The sequence below is a fragment of the Mustela putorius genome, unplaced genomic scaffold (genome assembly GCF_011764305.1).
Source record: "Mustela putorius furo isolate JIRA1106 unplaced genomic scaffold, ASM1176430v1.1 tig00000083_pilon_pilon_pilon, whole genome shotgun sequence".
NCBI lineage: Eukaryota > Metazoa > Chordata > Mammalia > Carnivora > Mustelidae > Mustela > Mustela putorius.
Window position 1 is genome coordinate 46,060,555 of NW_025421273.1, and position 20,165 is coordinate 46,080,719.

General features: G+C 42.5%; 1 protein-coding gene across 4 annotated transcripts in view; it reads right to left on the minus strand.

Moving 5' to 3' along the window:
• The window catches only part of ATP8A1 (ATPase phospholipid transporting 8A1), a 236,318-nt gene that overhangs the window by 17,025 nt on the left and 199,128 nt on the right, over nt 1–20,165 (minus strand). For all 4 annotated transcript variants that reach the window (XM_004764082.3, XM_004764081.3, XM_004764083.3 and 1 more), the window contains 2 exons: nt 18,772–18,828; nt 17,730–17,837 (listed from right to left, as the gene is read on the minus strand). In XM_004764082.3, the coding sequence (XP_004764139.1) occupies nt 17,730–17,837; nt 18,772–18,828 (165 nt within the window). The remainder of the gene's footprint in view (nt 1–17,729; nt 17,838–18,771; nt 18,829–20,165) is intronic.

A 20,165-nucleotide genomic window follows, 5' to 3' on the forward strand; every position in this document is an offset into this window, starting at 1 on the left:
TCTGAAAGCCTGTCAGATTTTTTTTTCTTTTGCAGAGTTAATCCAAACCTAAAAGATTTAAAGCCGACATTCGCATTAAAGACAGAGTCTCTTTGTATTTTTTGGAAGAAGAGGGGGGAGAAAAAAAATAAAATCCCACAGAGGTATTTCCTTCCTTTCTGTACAAGAAAGCTCCCCCTCCGTCTGGAGAGACCATTTTTGTCTCTAACTTTTCACATCTCGCCACTCGCAGGCAGGTCAGCTGGGGGGAAAAGCGCCTGATCCCTGCAGACAATGCGGGTAACAGGAGCAGCCTGTTCGGGGCCGGGCTCGGGCTCCCTCCGAGAGCGGTTTGTAAATTGCTCCGAACGTGGGAGACTGGTGGGCCCTGCCAAGTGGCCCCCACGGCCCCCTCCTCGAGGCCCTGTGAAACCAAATGGAATCTGCCACAAAAGTGGCTCCCAGGGGACTTGAGTCGCCGCAGAGCCGGAAGGTGGAGGGCACAGGCCTGCGTGGGGAACAAGAAGCGCTTGTCTCCGCGCAGCAGCGCCGGCTTGCCATCCTGCCGTCGGGCCCGTCTGACCACGCGGGCTTCCAAAGTGAACTCACGCGGGTTGCGGAGGAAAGAGGAGGCACGGTTGGGAAACTTCCGTGTGAACTCGAAGAGCAGGCACATTGGAGAAAACACCAGCGTCTCTGCATTTGAGGCAGGCCAAGCGGCTTGACTGGCTAAGAGGGGCTTCCCTTCTGAACCACGGGAGGCGGTCCCCTCGCACCTAGTTCCCACCCTGGGGAGAAACACTTCCTCCCCATCAGGGCCCCCAAGTTCAGTCTTGTAGGAGGGGGACTTTAAATGTGCTACCTGTCTACCCAGCTTAGGATCCAGGTTCTTTCCTCTACCCTGCCTTTTCAACATTAAATGTCAGACTGGTGGACTATGACTCTTACTCCTCAGACTACCTCCTTGGACCCTGGTTGGAGCAGGACTGATCATAAACAGACCTGAGTAGTCCTGGCACTGCTCTCTCTTCCCAGCTCTCACACTCCTCTGGGGACAGGACGTAACTCTGCTTCCTCAGCTGGAAAGTAGACGAGGACTTAAACCTCATGCTGTTTGTAGAGGAGCTCCTTTTACTACGGACAGTGATTGATAACCTTTCCCTTCTTCACTTAGTTTTCAAATTTCTTCAAATACCTAGATATTTCTTTCTAGTGGTCTTCTCTATTAGCTTCAAGGAAGGACATGTTTGTCACAGTATCAAAATTCAGTGTAAGTCAGCTTGTAAATGTCACAATGTATGTTCATCTCAAGACTGAAACTGACCAAGGTAAGGGACCACTAGTAAGTTGCCATTCATCTCTATTTGTTAATTTAGGAACTGGAGACAAATTATCTTTTTCATAAAAATTATTAGACTGTCGGGGCATAATAATTTAGGAAGGGAAAATTATTCAGAAAACAGTGCTGTAAATCTTGCTTAGTTGTTTTGCAGAGGGGAGGGAGGACAGCAAGATAAATTAATATAAATTCCAGGGAGGTGAAGAGTTCATGTCAATAATAACAAAAAAACCAAGGAGTGATTATTAAGTGTCTAGATAAGGCTTTATAAAAGAGCCTTTTAAGCTTAAGAACAGTAAAACAAAAACAAAAGTTGTAAGAAGAAATGTTTTAAAGAACGGATTCATAAAAATGTCTAAGTTCCCCATGTTCTAAAAGAACATAACTAGAAAGTAAATGATAAACAAGAAACTGGAGAATGAATGACTGCCACAAATATATGAAATTCTGCATTCATACTGGATTATAAAAATAGACCATTTATCTTCATAAGAACAGCTAAGATCCCAATAAATAGGCAGAAGACTAGAGAAGGTATTCACAAAAGCAGCAGCAAGTAATCAATACATGGGAAAGTGTTGCGCCTCTGTGTAGTCATAGAAACACTACAGATTAGATCAGATTGAAACAATTCACTATCACAGCTGGTGTGGGAGAAACAGCTCTTTGTGATAATTTATATTCCTACTGGCGAGATACTCGCCTTTGGGGAAAGTATTTGGCAATGTGCTTCAAAGATATAAACATTCATTCCTGTTAATTTGATAATTTAATTTCTGGAACTATGTGTTGAAATTTGGGACAGCTTTTGCATATAGGTTAGTATCCCATGAAACAGTTCTGTGGTTACTAGTCCTAAGAGCACAAGCCCCCAAAAGCATGTTATGGCCCAAGGCTTAGTAAAGGTATAAAGAAACCACAGCAGCACCCCCTTAAGAGTCACATGGCAAACTAGCATATTTGAGGCTTTGAGAAATTGCTGTAAAGAACCCTACTGAACAGTTATTTACTTATTTACAAATTGTTTTATTTAAGTAATCTCTACATCAAACCATCGAACAGACGACCCTGAGATCAAGAATCATAAGCTCTTCCAACTGAGCCAACCAGGCACCCCTGAAACGTTTTTTATTTTACTTACTTACTTAATAAATTTATTTATTTATTTGAGAGAGAGAGTCAGAGAGAGCTCGAGAGGGGAGCAGGTCAGAGCAAGAAGCTGACTCGCCACAGAGCCGGAAGCCTGATGTGGGACTTGATCCTGGGACTCTGGGACCATGGCCTGAGCTGAAGGCAGTTGCTTAACCAACTGAGCCACTCAGGTACCCTTGAACAGTTTTTTAAATCAAGGTTTCCAAGTGTGTTTATCCACATGAAATGCTTTTGTCACATTCTGCTTACTAACACATCCCCTGGAACTAATTCTGGGGAATGCAAATATTAAATGTGGGTTCTTTTAAATAGGAAAACATCAGTGAAAATGAACAGGACACCATGCAGCTGGTTACAGAGATGTACATCCATATTAGGGTTTATTATCCAAGCTGTTCAAGATGCTGTTCACAGACTATAATTATTAGAAAACGGATTGTCTTAAAGAGCCCTAAATAAAGGGAAAGGTAAAATATCCCAGCGGTCTGTCAGGAGGCTTCTGTTAGCATGTGAACACACTTCCTGGGAAGGTTGGTGGTTTCTATTATCTCTACGGGGATCAATCACAATCTTTTAGCAGTTCTGGGATGCACAACCTATTCCACGGCTTCCTACTATCCTGAGGGTGCAGTACAAAATCCTTAATAGGATTTTAAGACCTTACCTACTTGACTTCTGTTTGCTTCCCAGGAGCCATCTCTTAAGCCAGCCCTCATCTCTAGCTACACATGTGTGTTTCAGTTCTTGGAAAGTGCCCATGCACACTCTTGTCCTTGGGCCCTTCCATCTCTGACCCCCTGTTTAATTCTCCCATTGGATGGAACCTTCTTCCTTAGACTTGGGTGAGCTGACCTTACTCTGGGCTTCCATTTTGATGGCACCTAGCCCCCATTTTCTAGTTGCTTGTCTGTCTTCCTGTTAGACCATACTCTCTAGAAGACGAAGAAATGTATCCTGAGTTCTCACAACCAAAGTGCTTAACCACCAAGCAGGTGCTCAGAAAAAGGGCTGTTTACTAAATAATTCTTACAACCCAGTGTTGGGAGAGATCGAAAGTCAGACACACCAGAGCCTTGGGACTCTGCTCCTGAAATGCGGTGGTGACACTTGGCTTGGTTTTCTTGTGTTCTGGCATGGAGTTATCCCGGGAGCAGTTATAACTACGTGTTTATGTGATCTGGGGAGGTGGGAGACAAGGTTGATCCAGCTCCTTAATCATCCTTTTTCAACATAGGTTGTCTTTTCTGTTAAAAAGGTAGAGGAACAGAGGCACTTGGCTGTCTCAGTCAGTAGAACGTATGACTCTTGACCTTGGGGTTGTGGGTTTTGAGCTCCATGTTGGGTATAGAGATTACTTAAAAATAAAATCTTAAAGCAAACAAAGCTAAGCATGATGCATTAAAAATGAGGTATGTTAAACTATCTCCTCCCCCATCTGAACCAACAGAAATATTTCAGTGAATCAGGGAAAGTATGATACCTGGAAATGACATATTTTGGTGGGGGATGTTGGGAAAGGATACAGAATGGGCAGGAAGAGAAGGAAGGTCTCCCACCAACATTGAAGGCTTTTATTAGATACATGAATACTTTGCAATGCCACTAAAAAAGAAGACTATATCATCTCAGTCTTCCCCATCTCAACAAATACAAACTTCATCCTTCCAGCTGCTCTGGCCAAAAGGCTGACGAGGCTTCCCCCCTTTCCTCCCAAACATCCAATCTTTCACAAACCCAATCTGCTCTACTTAATAACACAATCCACGTCGATGTTCAGAGTAGCATCATTCACAACAGCTAAAAGGTGGAAATATCAATAAACAAATGGAGACATTTAATAGATAAATCTATAGACTACATGCAATGGGGTATCAGCCTAAAAAAATCTGGACGCATGCTACAACAGATGAATCCTGCTAAATGAAACAAGCTAAACGAAGTAAGTAAGACACAAAAGGACATACCGTCTTTGATTCCATGTATCTGCAGTGCCTAGGATAGGCAAATTCAGAGACCAAAGGTAGAACAGTGATTGCGGGGCCGGAGTTGGGGGGCAGTGTTGGGGGAGGAAGGAACAGGGAGTAACGAATGCATATGGAGTTTCGGTTTGGGATGATGGAAAAGTTCTGGACATGGGTGGTGGTCAAGGTTGCAGCACACTGAGTGTACTTAGAATGTCACCAAACTGTAGACTTAAAAGTGTTTAAAAGGATCTGGCAAATTATGTACATACGTGTTTATCAGATAAAACATGTTTAAAAAATTACAAGTATTCCAAGAACAAAAATCCTCTTCCCCCGCAAACCCAGACTCTACCCACTGCACAGCCCTTCCACCCTGGTCTAACTTCCCACCATGTCTTCTCATCTCTGCTCAAGGTCACCTTTCTTTCTTTTTTTTTTTAAATTAAAGATTTTATTTATTTATTTGACAGACAGAGATCACAAGTAGGCAGAGAGGCAGGCAGAGAGAGAGGAGGAAGCAGGCTCCCTGCTGAGCAGAGAGCCCAATGCAGGGCTCGATCCCAGGACCCTGGGACCATGACCTGAGCTGAAGGCAGAGGCTTTCATCCACTAACCCACCTGAGCAACCCACTGAGCCACAGGCGCTCCTCAAGGTCACCTTTCCAGGGATGCCTTCCATGACCACGCCACTTAAAAGTAACACCCACTCCCATATTAGATCTTTCTATGCTCTTCCCTATGCGACAGCTCTTACTACCATGGCCCTTACTACCATCTGGTGGGCCACAGAACAGATTTAGATTTTTGCCCCCCTCCATATATTATATGGAAAAATATAAGCACCTGTGGCCAGCAGTTTTCTCTTTTGTTCACTGCCATATCCCCAGCAACTAGAATAGTCCTTTGACACATAATTGTTGAAAGAATAAATAATTTAATCCAAGTTAAGGGTACAAATGGAGGGTTAAGAAAAAAAACTGGACTAGTGTGTTAACAGTGATTACCTTTGGAAAAGGGGGTAGTGCTACTTCTCTCCTTTTCCCTCTATTTTCCAAAGTGAACTTAATGACTCTAAGCTACTCCCACAAATCAGAATTATGAATTTCACTTTATAAAGCAGGAATATCATCAATTTTCACTGATATGAGAAACATTCAAGAGAGTTATAATAAAGCCACTATTTTCAACCAGACCCTCACCTCTCTTTCCACATTTAGGATTATCTTCCTAGGCTCAGTTACAGTCAAGCAGAGAAGATGTATTTTCTTTTTCTTTTTCCCCAAATGGTTCTTTAATTGGGAAGAAGGGACAATTCAATAGTGATTGTCCCCTTCAGGAACATGGTATGTTTATTTATTCAATTTTTTTTTTTTAATTTCTCTCATTTGTCTCATTTTCTAGCTTTCTTCTCACTACCTCTATATGTAACTGGCTAAAGTCTCTCTTGTTGCTGTGAATGGGACCTTACATTTTCTTTGTGTTGAAGGGCTTATTTTTGAAGATTGAGGGCTTTCCCAAGGGAGTTAACAAGTTTTGGGGAAAAGAAAAAGTCCAAACATGTATTATATATAGCTTATATATCCCATTATGAGCTTTTTTTTGGATTTGGTCAGTAGGGTGTCAGACCCAAGAGTGTAATTGTGCTTTCTGGCCACAGTACCTTTGAAATATCTTGGTAGAGCAACCCTCCCTGCCTATGCGAGTATCCTTATATCACATGACCTCCCACTTCTTTTTTTTAAAACCATTCACCAAGTTATGAGCTCACATAACACCTCGTGCTGCCTCCTCTGTCTCTGTCTATAAGCCTTCTGGTGTCCCCTGGAAGCATCTTCTTCATGAAATCATTTTCATTAAAAAAAAAAAAAAATCGGTGCTCAACTTCAGGTTTTTAGGTACTGTTTCTTTTCATACAAATTTTCTGGGTCTTTCCTTCAGTGACTACCCAAGATGGAAGTAAAAACTTCCCTCCGATAAAACCCAACGACAGAGGAATGCACATGCCAAGTTCTACATTCTGAGATGTTTATCCCTGAGAAAGGTCTCGGATGTCTTACTTTCACTGAAAAAAATTCTCGCAATTTTTCGACTTTCATATATTCATGTCAAAATTGAAAATGTTTTTCATCTCTGACTAACTTATTATTAGCATTGATTTATCATGTCCTCTGACCCAAATGTTTATTCTATGGTCTCAGGTACTTTCTAGAATACTATGTATTCCTTAATGAAAAGTGATCCACCATGGCTTAAAGTAATGATGTTAATGACGTTAGAGTAGATTTCTTTGCTTAACTTTTCAGTTCTAGCTCAAACCTTTCCCTTCCATGGCCACCCCAAACTCCTTCTTTGCTTGAGCTGTTTTCTACTTGGAGAATCCTTCCTGCACTTGCCTTCTTGGACAGCATGAGGAACGGCAGTACCAAGGAACTATCTAAACTCTAGCCCGGGGTTTGAGGGTCCTGTCCTCTACTAGCCCCTGGGCATCCTGATCACAATCATTAGCATCCTTCATTATAATTACCTTTGATCTGTTTTTTTTATCCATACAACACAACCTCCTCAGGACGACTCTCTATTTTTCACCTTATGAACCACAAACATTCAGGATAGGTCTTGATACCTAGGCACTCTGTAAATCTCGGTTGTAGTGAGCTGCCTGGGCTGTTCTACAGGATTAATTATTAGTTTCCCCATAAAAACAGACAGGGCAGAACACCCAGAAAATAACTAAGAAAAAGAGTGTTTCGAATAAACTCCAGCTATGTTTGCAATTATTCCCAGAAGCTCTTGATTACTCAGAGACAAAGAAAAACCTTGGCTTGGCCTACTCCAAATAAACAAACAAAAATTGTAGAAAAGATGCAAACTGTTCCAAAGCCTAGAAAAAAAATAGGCAAATGGGGTAGCAGCTCCTAGCCTTTATGTGCTTTTTGCCTCCCCATGGACGTTTCTGGATGGTGGGGATGCGCAGAAGCAGAAGTGATCACTTTGAGGGACTCGGAACCGATGTTCAATCTAGCTGTCCCTGCCAGGAGAAGTCTTTGTACCTCCACCCTCTGGCAAAGGGAGGAATGAGACAAGATTAAGAAAAATATTCAGAGGAAAGGGACAGAGAGTGAGTGAGCTGGGACCGGAAGCGGTGAGTTAACTTTTTTTTAAAAAGAAAGTTGAATTTTACTACATACCAATATATACTGAGAACTGAACATGCAAAATCATCTTTTCTAAAAGGGAGCCCAGAGTACCAGGATATGTGTGGCTCTGAAATTCTATTTTCGAGGGATCTAGTTCCCAGAATAGTGAAACTAATTAAGAACAGAACTTGTTTTATTTTAATCTTCCTTATTGTGCTTTTTAAAAAAAGTTAAAAGTAGAAAAATGGGGGCAGAAGTAGTAAGCAGATACTCTTTTTATTATAAGAAATGTAATTTTAAAATGTTACGATGTTCTTGGATAAGTTGTATAAGTTGGGGAACACCATCTTAAACTGTTTACTTCTTCTATCATTCCTGCAGGACTTTTTTTTTTAGAATTTTGTGAATGCTCTTTACATCAAAAACCATCTCAGAAAGCAACAATTGTTGGATTACTAGTAATTCAATCTCTGAGATATGCTGACCTATATCTCAGAGTGTAGAAAGTTACTTTTAAAATTTTGAAATTTATTTTCCGGCTTTACTGAGATACAATTGACACATAACATTATGTAGTGTAAGGTATACATGTTGATTTGATATGTTTACAAACTGTAAAATGAGTACCACCAGAGCATCAGTTAATGCCTCCATCCTGTCACATAATAAACATCTCTTTTCGGAAGTCATTTTTAAAACACTCAAAAAATCAAAAAGCACTTTGCTATAAGAAAGACCTATAAAGGCTGTTAAATGGCTTATGTTGAAAAATGACTTTCATGGCAAAAACTTCTAGTTGTTCCCTACTATATTCCTCCTCCCCTTCTTAGATGCAAACACTTGATTTTTGGCTGGACACTTGGTCTGCTAGCTCAGACTATATTCCTCCATCTGTCTTGTTGCAGCTGTATGTGGCCATATTACTAGCTCTTGGCCAATGAGATCTAAGTGGAAATGTGGTGGGCCATGTCTAGGAGAAAGCATCAAAGAGAAAGGGTTAACCTTTCTTCCTCCTTTTCTTATTGGCTGGAATGTTGGTAAAATGGCTAGCGTGGAAGCAGCCACTTTGGATTATGAGGTCAGCAGAGCAGTAAAGAGCAAGAACCTGGTTCTTGAGGACTGTGCAGGTGCCACACCAGCCTTTGACTGTCTGCCATCACCAATGTCTTTTACTTGAGAGAGAAACAAATTGCTATCATTTCGTCTACAACTATTTGATGTTTTTTTTTTAAGCATCAGAAAATATGCCAAAAAATTACTTGGTTCAGATGATATGTGCTGGGGAGCCTGAGTGATAACATGAAACAAAGCAGCTTTGGACCACTCATTGACAATATCTTTATCTTAGTCTAACAGGGAATGCAAGAATTGTGTTCAATTATGAGCTTTACTGAAGCAGATCACACCGTGACATCTGAGGTTTCCTTTATGAGCCTTTCTGAGGGAATCCCTGGCACGTAACTCAGAAACAAGCTGCGCTGGTCTTCTGAGCAAGAATGCTGAGCTTGTGGAGATGATCTGCCCTCTGCCCATCTCATTGACTCCCCATAGCACTTTCTCCCACCCTCTTTGCTCCAGGATTCCTGCCTTGGAGCACAGGCACCTGCTGGTCTCTCAGTCCTGAAATGTTCTTCTTCAAACATGCATCACTTTGAGTCTTAGCTTAATCGTTCCTTCTTCAAAAAGACCTTCCCGGAGTAGCATTCTTGTCCTGCCACATAGCAGAGCACCCTGTTTTCTTCCTATCACTTTGTGAGATGATTATTAGTCTTTCATCCTTTAGTTATCTGTTACCTGATTTAGTGATTGTTTCTCCATCCCGTTCCCTGGTCCCCTCACCCCACCTGCTGATGCGGATCTGGCCTCATGAACCCATTACTTAGACACGGTGTCTGGCACCATTAAGCAGTCAACACATGTTTATGGAATGAATGAATACAAGAATGAATGGTCTCCAGAGAACAGGCAAAGCTCTGTTCTACTAACAGCAGGCTCTGTTCAATTTCCTAGGGCTTGCCCACGGTCGTGGCATTTTGGGTCCACCATATCATCTCTTGTGTTGATGTCACCAACATCCCATCATTAGCAATGAGATCCTTAGGGGCAAGAACAGATTCCATTCCTCTCCATCCTCCATTGCCCAACACAGAGCCTGGCCTACACTGGACACTCAGTATGTTTGCTCTTGTATTGTCATTAAAGATACCTCATCGACAGAAAGTCAGCTGTTACGACGATTCTAAAGATAGCTCTAATTTTAAAATGTCCTGATATGGGGTACCTGGGTGGCTCAGTGGGTTAAAGCCTCTGCCTTCGGCTCAGGTCATGATCTCAGGGTCCTGGGATCGAGCCCCACATCGGGCTCTCTGATCGGCAGGGAGCCTGCCTCCTCTCTCTCTGCCTGTGTCTCTACCTAATTGTCAAATAAATAAATAAAATCTTTTTTTTTTTAAAGATTTTATTTATTTATTTGACAGAGAGAAATCACAAGTAGATGGAGAGGCAGGCAGAGAGAGAGAGAGGGAAGCAGGCTCCCCGCTGAGCAGAGAGCCCGATGCGGGACTCGATCCCAGGACCCTGAGATCATGACCTGAGCCGAAGGCAGCGGCTTAACCCACTGAGCCACCCAGGCGCCCCAAATAAATAAACTCTTAAAAAAAAAAAAGTCCTGATTTGCTATTATAGTTGTTTCTCCACACCTTTCTCTGCTTCATAGTTTTTTTTTTTTTTTTTAAAGATTTTATCTATTTGAGAGAGAGAGAGAAAGAGCAGGAGCAGTGGGGAGTAGCAGGCAGGGGGGAGAGGGAGAAGTAGGGCCCCCAACCCCCAAGTAGGGAGCCCGGCGTGGGGCTTGATCCCAGGACCCTGGAATCATGACCTTAGCTCAAAGCAGAGGCTTAACTGACTGAGCCACCCAGGGGCCCCTGTTTCTTAGTGTTTCCTCACAGCTTCTCCTTACTTGGGCTTGGAAGCGGCTATGCCGCCAGCTGCCTTCAGCACTGTGGAAATCTGGCCTGTCTCATTTACTGCAGGGGCACAAGGCCTGGTGACCAATAGCGTGTTTTGCTGGATGGGTTCCCAACTGCTGGCTACTGAAGAACATGTGACAGACTTCAGGGTCCTTGTTCCCTCCAGGCTACTCGGCTAAGCACAGTCATCTTGGATGAGACTCTACTGTATCATAATACTGCCCCACCCCATCTGCAAGGGCTGGTCTTGTGACCCACAAATGAGCACATGCCATCTAGGTAATTAAAAGCTGATAGATGAATAAAGACTATTTTAACCAGGAAACTCCTCATGTGTAAAGTAATTCATCGTCTTGGCCCAGTGGCCAAGTGGTCAATGGCACAATTTAGGAAAATCGTATCACTAATGTAGTTTATTAATACCTTTCCTACAGGGGTGACACCAAAGAGTTCAACAAAGATTTTTATTGTTTTTCAGAGGGACTTTACAAACCTCAATCAAGAGATCTGAAATTCTGTAAAACACATGCTTGTTCCTTAACTTCAATTTCCTCCGGTAGTTTTATAGATCCCTTAGGCCAGAGAGAGCAGGACCAGATGGTGTTGGGGAGTGCTTTACGCTGCATGTCTGCAAAGCCACGATAAATTTAAAAGTTTTGCCGATACTAAGCTTCTGGTATTCATCGTGATATGAAATGATCCCTGATGTATGTACTTTGCTTTTTAGTTTTTAATCTGGCACACTCATCATAGTGACTACACTATTTTCTTCTGGAAATTAAAACCAAACCAAACCAAACCATACCAAGCCCAGTAACATCATCTAGACAAGTCGGAAAAGCAGGCTAGCATATGTTTATGTAACATAGCACTTCTCCCCAGGGTCTACCTTACCCTATAAATTGTTGCACTGGTGTGAAAAAATACAAGTCAGGTCTGAAGAAAAAAAAAATCCTCCTCTTAAATCACAACCATATTTGTGAGAGGAAGACAGCGACATATTTAAAGTTGCAGCCAAGCCTTTGCACTATTTTCTTTTGCTTTTTCCTCTCCTCTGTAATTTCTTACTGTTGCATGCTCTACCTTTATATAATCCACCGTTCCCCTGCCCTGATGTCAGCATTCCCTCGTAACAGATAATCATGTCCATAATCCCAGTTCCTGGGATACTTGTTAATCATTAGCATCAAATCACTATTCTGGACCGAGATGGAGAATTACTCTAATGGAAACAAAGTGCAAAAGCTATAGGAAGGAATGTTCCCAAACGGCGACACCCTGCCCACCAACTGAGAGCCACCCAGCCTGGCTGTAGCTGGAGTCATCCAAGACGGCATTCAACTCTGAGATATTTGGGGAACCATTTTTGGAACTTTGTGCATGTAGAATGTGCTGAAGGCAGGGGAAAAGAATCGATCTGATGGTGTGAAAAGAACCCACGATCTGTGGGAAGAGCTAGTATAGCTCTTGAGGACGGCTGATGATAGAAATAATACATACAGACAACGGGCTTAGTCTACCAACTGGATGCACCTACTTTGATGGTTGTCACTCATATGAAAAAGGCATCTCACGTCCTTAAGGCTGATGAGGCTGGGAGGAAACGCCTCCGTGGAGAGGGATGAGACAAGGGAGAGAAACATAGAGGGCACAGAGAACAGAGGACAGAGGACAGTGTGTAAGGAGATTGAACGCAGACGCTGCATTCCCGTCTCAGCGCACTCACAAGCCACGAGAACTTGCGAACCGTGTGTAACAACTCTGTGTCCGTGAAATGTACAATTCCCCATGTTGCCGTGAATGCCCATAGTGAAGGCAAGGAATGTGCTATGCTGGCGACTGACGAGGCCCTATTACTATCGGAGTGGAAACTGGGAATTCTCCGATGATAATGGGATGATTGGGTTTTCGATTTCATAAGCATCTTTTTTAATATGATGGGTATTGGTTATCTTAATACTGTGGTCAAGAAGAGGCCAGGATGTGAAGTGAGATGGCATTTCTAATTATGGGTTAGGGGATTAGGTACATGTGGAAAAGGGAGAATTAAAAATCTGCGTGCTTTTGAAAAGAGATGGGAACATGTCCGCACCTGGCTAACTTAGGGAAACTGATCAGGGCTGTGGGTGTCCGGGGGAATAGCAGCTAAATCAGGGACATCAGTGGAGTGCAGAGAAGATGGCTGCCGGAGAGAAAGAAAAAAAAAAAAAAAAAGAAGAAGAAGAATTTCCCACCTGGGGGTATAAAAGAGCCAGGGCCCAAAGAGAAGGTATTTAGATCCTTAGGATGTTAGAGGAAACCAGGAAGCCAGTGGATTTGAGAAGACCTGGGATGAATTCTCTGGGCTACCTGCTATCACTTTGCCTACCACAAAGGTTTATTATTACATGGATTTAAATAAGTCAAGCGGAGAAAGACAATTATCATATGATCTCCCTGATATGAGGAAGTGGTGATGCAACATGGGGGCTTAAGTGGGTAGAAGAAGAATCAATGAAACACGATGGAATTGGGAGGGAGACAAACCATAAGTGACTCTTAATCTCACAAAACAAACTGAGGGTTGCTGGGGGGAGGGAGGTTGGGAGAAGGGGGTGGGATTATGGACATTGGGGAGGGTATGTGTTTTGGTGAGTGCTGTGAAGTGTGTAAACCTGGTGATTCACAGACCTGTACCCCTGGGGATAAAAATATATGTTTATAAAAAATAAAAAATTAAAAAAAAAATAAATAAAACAAGGAATGCCGGAAATCACACACAGCGCCTGCTGCACATGCTGTGTGCACAGTAAATGTCGGTTCCCTTCCTGTCCCCTCTCAGCGTTGCAAGGATTCTCTTCGAACGTGTTGAGAGAAACGGCTCTGTCTTCAGACGGGGCTGCAAAGATGAACTAAGAATGTAAATTGGACAGGACTAGACAATCCTGATCTATGTGTGAACACGAGTCCATCTGAATATAGAAGCATGAGACCTGTACCCGTAAGTTGCCTAATTTGCGTACGGCACCCTGACAGCCCGTGAACTAGAACAAAACAGCCTGTGCCCTCGCGACAATTCAGATGTTCCTCTGGAGGGAGCAGGGTGAAGAGGAGGGCACAGAGATCTGAATCTTAGGTGCTGGAAGGCAGCCTTGGAGGTGCGGATGACAGATTCTGCCAAAGTGTCCCCGCCGGCCACCGGGCACAGAAAGAGGTGGTTAAATGAGCTCAGCCTCCTGTTCTGCTGCTAGACATCATGACCCATTGGCTCTCCAGATGTTTGAAAGATGCACTTTTTGAGCCAAAATCAGCCCCTGTGTCTTCTCTGTGTCTCTGTTTTCTCATCTTTCAACTGGTTATAACAGGTTTTCCATGAAGAGCCAGTGACCTGAGGACAAGCACATCCTGATGAAGTTCATGGACGACATGATGGGGTCTGCCTTGCTTTTTATTCCTCTCACTCCTCCCATCCAGGTGGCCGGCAAATCCCATCTGCTCGACCTTTAAAGTTCGCCTGGCCTACACCAACATCTTCTCTCACCTGGGTACTGGGATAAACTTCCTAAATGGTTTACAACACAGCAGCCCTGGTCCTGCCCCGAAAACCCAAGTCAGATCCCAATACCTCCCTCTACAGTCCCTCCAGTGGCTCCTGATCTGACCAGAAATAAAAGCCACAAGGCTCTGTGGGGAGCATGACTGAAAGTGTTGGCTCTTGGTCCCCAGTGCTTGCTATATTTTTTTCTTTATATACTTCTTTCCGCCTATAGATTTCATGTCATTGTTTTGTCTTCTTCCACTAAAAAAAGGAGGCTGAGAAGTACATGACTTTTTGTCTATTTTATTCACTAATGAATCCACAGTGTCTAGAACAGTGCCTGACACTTTGAAGAACGTCAACAAATTACTGGTAAAGTGTTGACTGAAGGAATGTGTATGAAGTACTTAGAGAAGTTTTGGGGATATGGTGTTTAAGACACACAAGGTATTAATGGTGGCATTATTTCTCCCAGATCTTGGCTGCCTTTTTGAAGAACTTCTCTGTCCTGTTGATGCCACACAGTGTAGCGCCCTCCAAAATACCACTTGAACCAGGATGGGGGAGCTGGGCTGCTCTTTTCAGTCTGACTCCATCTCTCATAATTCTGTACTATCCTGCAGGGCTTTTAGGCAACCAAGACACACATACATATTTAATTAATTGTTTTGATTTAGGAAGAATTACTGTCACATTAGTACAGGATAGAACTGGAGTCCTAGGGTACAGTGTGGGGAATCAGACACCGAGGCCGTGTGGTGGTTGTGACAGAAAGTTACCACACACTACCTCACAAATCCTGTGGAGGAACCTTAAGTCCTGGGGGCTGCTCCGGGCCATGTTTCATTATGTGGATTACATTAAACACATCAGATTGAGGAAGGCTAAGATTTATACTGAGCCCGATATTATTTGTAGTAATATATTACTATAGGTAACTCTCAGTAATATATGTAATATATAATAGTATTTTGCTATGAAAGTTAACAGATGCATAAGTAAATTTTATCCAGGATGGCTGGCCAATTTTATACACACACACACACACACACACACAGATATTGGTAAATAAATGAATTTTTCATATATTTGCATGTTTGTATATATGCATGTATGTATGTACCTGGCTATACTCTTTTTTTTTTTTTTTAAGATTTTATTTATTTGACAGACAGAGATCACAAGTAGGCAGAGAGGCAGGCAGAGAGAGAGGAGGAAGCAGGCTCCCTGCTGAGCAGAGAGCCCGATGCGGGGCTCGATCCCAGGACTCTGGGATCATGACCTGAGCCGAAGGCAGAGGCTTTAACCCACTGAGCCACCCAGGTGCCCCCTGGCTATATACTCTTTTTTAAAATAAAGATTTTACTTATTTCAGAGAAGAAGAGAGGGAGAGAGAGAACGAGCAGGAAGCGGGGCCAACGGGGAGGGACAAGCAGACTTAAACTGTGTGTGGAGCACAATGCGGGGCTTGATCCCAGGACCCTGAGATGGTGATCTAAACTGACATCAAGAGGCAGCTGCTTGACCCACTGAGCCGCTCAGGCACCCCTGTTTCTGGCTATACTCTTGATTGCAAGATAGAATTTTAAGCTTAGAAAAAATGTAAACCTAAGGGTAGTTCCTTCTTTCTGAAAATAGCTGGATTATAGTAGAACTAGTGACTCTCTACATGTAGTAAGAAGGTCCAACATTGAGTATTGCTACAAATATTTCTTGGGATCCATTGCTCCAGGCCCAGGAAACAGCAAATGTGGACTCTCTATCCCGGAGAATCTGAGTGGCATACTTGTTAAGCCCTGTCTTGGGAGTTGTTGAGAGGCTCATTTGCCCATATACACATATATCAAAATGCTTTGTAAGCACTAAGTACTACATAAATTTAAAGTATTTTCTTTGAATAAATTCAACTGACTTACATTTTGGACAAACCAGTCAAGCCTATGGGTAAATTAATCCATTCTTCATATTTTCAATGGAGCCCCAGCTATTTAAACATTATATTCAAAGCATCAGGAGTAATAAAATAACAAGAAAAAGAACCCCTGTTAGCACTTCCCACTGTATATGAAGTGAACAGAAACGTGATCGAGTACTGACATTCATTTCACTTCGAATTAAACACAGCATCACCGCAAGTCCCAAGAGATGATATTAAGTTTTGTGTTTGGGTAATACCAGGAATTCTACAGGCAAGGCTAGAATTATATTTGGTTGGCAAGAAGCCAATCAAACTTCACACTTGTTCTAGAAGTAGGTGGTCAAAAACTCTGTTCTTGTCATCAAAAGCTGTTGGCTTCAGTTGCTTAAACTATCTGAATCTCAATATCTCTCGGGTCCTTCATCTCGAAGACAAAGCATTAAGAAACAAGATAAAATGAGGTCTTGTGAAAATGACATTATGTTGAAATTAACCTGAGGGAAAAGCAGGTTCAATCAGACAGAGCCCGTCAAATGGACACAAAGAATAGAACCAATTTTTCCAAGTGGCATCTTCAGACATATACGGTCTTGGATTTTATTTCTTCAGGGAAAAAGGGCTCAAACCAAGGTAGAGAGGAGGTGCGTTCATAGCTTTCTCTCTGTTTTCCTCAAAATACATGCTGTAAATCTGCTAGAGTTCACAGTACATGTTTCAAAAGCGGCCTTCACTTTTGGTGGAAGGAAATACTTGTTCCTTGATATGTCTGGTTTTGCTGTAATAGTATATAATGCCTCTCTCTAATAAATTTAACCACAAAATTTTTTTCTTAAAGTGTGTCTGCATTCTGCTAATTTATAAAAAGCAGGATGCTGTCAGATAAAATTTCATGAAAATGATCTATAAACCAGACTGTCAAAAGTGAAAGGTACTCAGGCGGTACTTAGGGGCAACAAATCCATGGAAACCACTGGAAAGCTTTCCTGAGGCTGCAGGACAACAGTGTAGGAATGGAGCTCACATTTCCTTGGTTTGCAAGTTACTGTGAGGTCACAGGAAATCCTGAAATGTTTTCCACATTTTCTTTTATACATTTTATGTCAAATTTCCTACAATTGAAATCATAAACCTTCCTACTGCTGGAATCTCTTCTGAAGGAAAGGAGATCTTGTGACACTCCCCCATGAACACCTAATAACTCAATTCCTACCCGTGTAATAAGAAACTGACAGACAGGATTGAAAATGGACTGTGATAAGGCCGCACCGTCAGATGCCCTAACTCGTTCAAAATGAAAACCAAACTGGTATCATTTAAGAAGACTCTCAGAAAGTACATTTAATCCAGTGACAGTAGACTTTTCTTTAGAATAAGAGATAACGGAAGAAATGATAGACTGTCCCAAAGACGTAAGCTTGCCATTTCCCCAGATTGCTTCTCCAAAATGTATCTGTGGATTTACGGTCTAATTTTAAAATGGCATCTTCTGGGTAGAGATTCTTAACATGACTCAAGCCCCCGACGACCATAGTTTATGGTTCTAGCTATGCTTATGAAAGGATAAGTCAGATTTAAGTAAAATGTCCAAGTGTAAAATAGTCCCTCAAGATTTATCACTTGCAACCGTGGAGTTTAAGAATAGCTTTTAAATGGTCAAATACTATTTTGACATAAATCCAAGCTGAACAATTAGGGCTCACTAATGAATACCAATTTTCCAGATTTGTCTGTCATGAGTGATGGGGACACCTTACCTCTCCTGACATATCGGGGGCCATCGGAACGGCAGGCCACAGAGACGAGTAGATGCCAAAAAACACCACCCAGAGTGCGATGCTGCCCCAAATCGCTATGTGGCTGAACTGCGAAGGAAGGGAAAGTGAGACACGAGACTTCCAGGGAGACTGAGTGTACACACACACACACACAGCTTTTGCAAATGCCCTTATTACTTTTTTACTACACCATAAAGTATTCTTTCTAGGAATTTCTGAATAATGATGTGTGTGTGTTTTAACAGGATGTTTCATCGGTGCTAATGCTAGTGTCTTCCCCAACAGCTAAGATGTTTGCGGGGCTGGCATTTCCAACTCTTCCCTCTCAACCTTCTTTGGGGGCCTCTCTCCTCTGATTCTCCTCTTTTTTTTTTTTCAATCTGCTACCATCTTTAACCTCCTTTATTTTTGCTTTGCACACTCTCACCTAAAGTGGCTAGACACCACCTGTGAGAACGCTACCTGGATGTCAGGACTGTCTGATCCACGTCTCGTGGGCCCGTCTTTCCCCTGCGCATCAAACCTTCATTTCCTTTTGTTTCCTGGATCTCTCTACCTGGATGTGAATCTACTTCAGAACTAATGTTCTAAAATGGAACTTGTTTTTATCCTGACTGGATATTTAGAAATGTCCGAGGACAAATCTTTCGCTCATGTTCCCAGTTTTCGAAATCATTTTCCAATGGGTTTTCTATGGAATGTGTCTTGTGACATGCTCTACTAAGTAAGGTTCTTAGTCAAGTTTTGGAAGCCTCTCTCCTTCCTGGGATAGTCACAATAATATAGTAAAGGTTCTGAAAATCTTGTGGTCCATAAACTCATGTGAGGTTTTTTTTCACTTGCTGTTTCCAAACTAGACACACTAGAATTCCTGGTTCCTCTCCCTCCACCCAAGACCCCTCCCAATGAACAATCCACGGAAGAAGGGTACAGGGACACATAAAGGAAGAATGAAGAACGACAATGTCCGTGATAACACGTAAGTGAGACACGCCTCGGTTGTGGTTGGAGATGCTCTTACCCATGTCCAATATGATGTCTCCAATCCAGCTTTCAGACACACAGTTATCACCACAAACTAAAACAGAACGGAAAATGTTATGTTATTTCATAAATGTGTTAATTCAAATGGCTAAAAGGGAGGTTTATAAAGACCAGGCGTCATACAGTGAATGAGACTATGGGACTGGCCGATGACTCAGCTTGCTTTGTATGTCTATCTTGCAATGACACAGGTGCAGGGTGCCTGCCCACGATGGCCGTGACCGGTCAGAAGGGCCCAGAACAGCATCCTACCACCGTCCTCTTCCCCTGCACACTTTCCCAGTCCATCCACGAGGCTTCTGTAGATTCATTTCTGAATGAGGAGTATATGTCTGCAGTAACTTGGATTTTCAAGCTTGCTTCAATTGTATATCATCTGTAATACTTAAAGCCCCTACTTTCCAAATTTTAAGGATAAATCCTAAAAGTAGTATAATAGCTGGATATTTAGAAACCTAAACACTTACTCTGTAACTTGACTTACTTACAACCCTACAGATCAGGACATAAAAGCCTGTTAATACCCTCCAGGATGTATACACCCATTACCATCGCTAATCCTGCTGCTAATTCTGAAGTAAGGGCACTAGGTTTAATGAATGGCCCTGGGTTTTCCAGAGGGTAGGGCCACGGTTAACTGGACTTGCCCTGGAGTCAGACTGTTCGCGGTCAAGGCTCCACCATTTATCAGGTGTTTTGGTTAAGGTACAGGGTGATTGACATCTGTGTCTCAGCTTCTTCATCTGTAATATGGGACTGGTAATGATCTCCTGCCTCAGAGGGCAGGGAGTATAAAACACAAGAGCAGTGCATAGCACTGTAATCTGTTAGTAGCTATTTACAATTAAAAATAAAATTTCAAATACTGTTAGTAGTCAACGGAATTCTGGCCACTTCCGATAGTTGGCAGTGGTGGGAGTGAGAAGCGGGCCTAGCACGGCTGGGCGAGAGGCGCTTGCAGGTCTTGTTGTAGTTCAGGTTTGCAAAGAGCGTTACGGCCTTCCCCATGGGGTCAGAGAGTGAGGCTCAGGGGAGGCTTTCTCAGCAAGATCTCTAAAGGCAATTTAGGATTAATTCTGTAGAAGTTAAACTTTTGTGAGAATGCAAGTACGCATTAACACTCTAAAAAGAAGTTCAAAACTAAGAGATACAGTGCGACATACAATTAATAAACTTAATTTGACATAAAATTAATACTCCTGAGACCAGAGTATTTTAACGTGTCCTAAGAGACGTCGTTGCTCTATACTTGGATTAATTTCTAAACTGACTCTATTGAATACTTATTTCTGTTTTACACTCACGTTGCAGGAGACCCAGTCACCAGCCCTCCAAACATACTTTTCTTTTCTGTTACTACTTCCGTGGGTG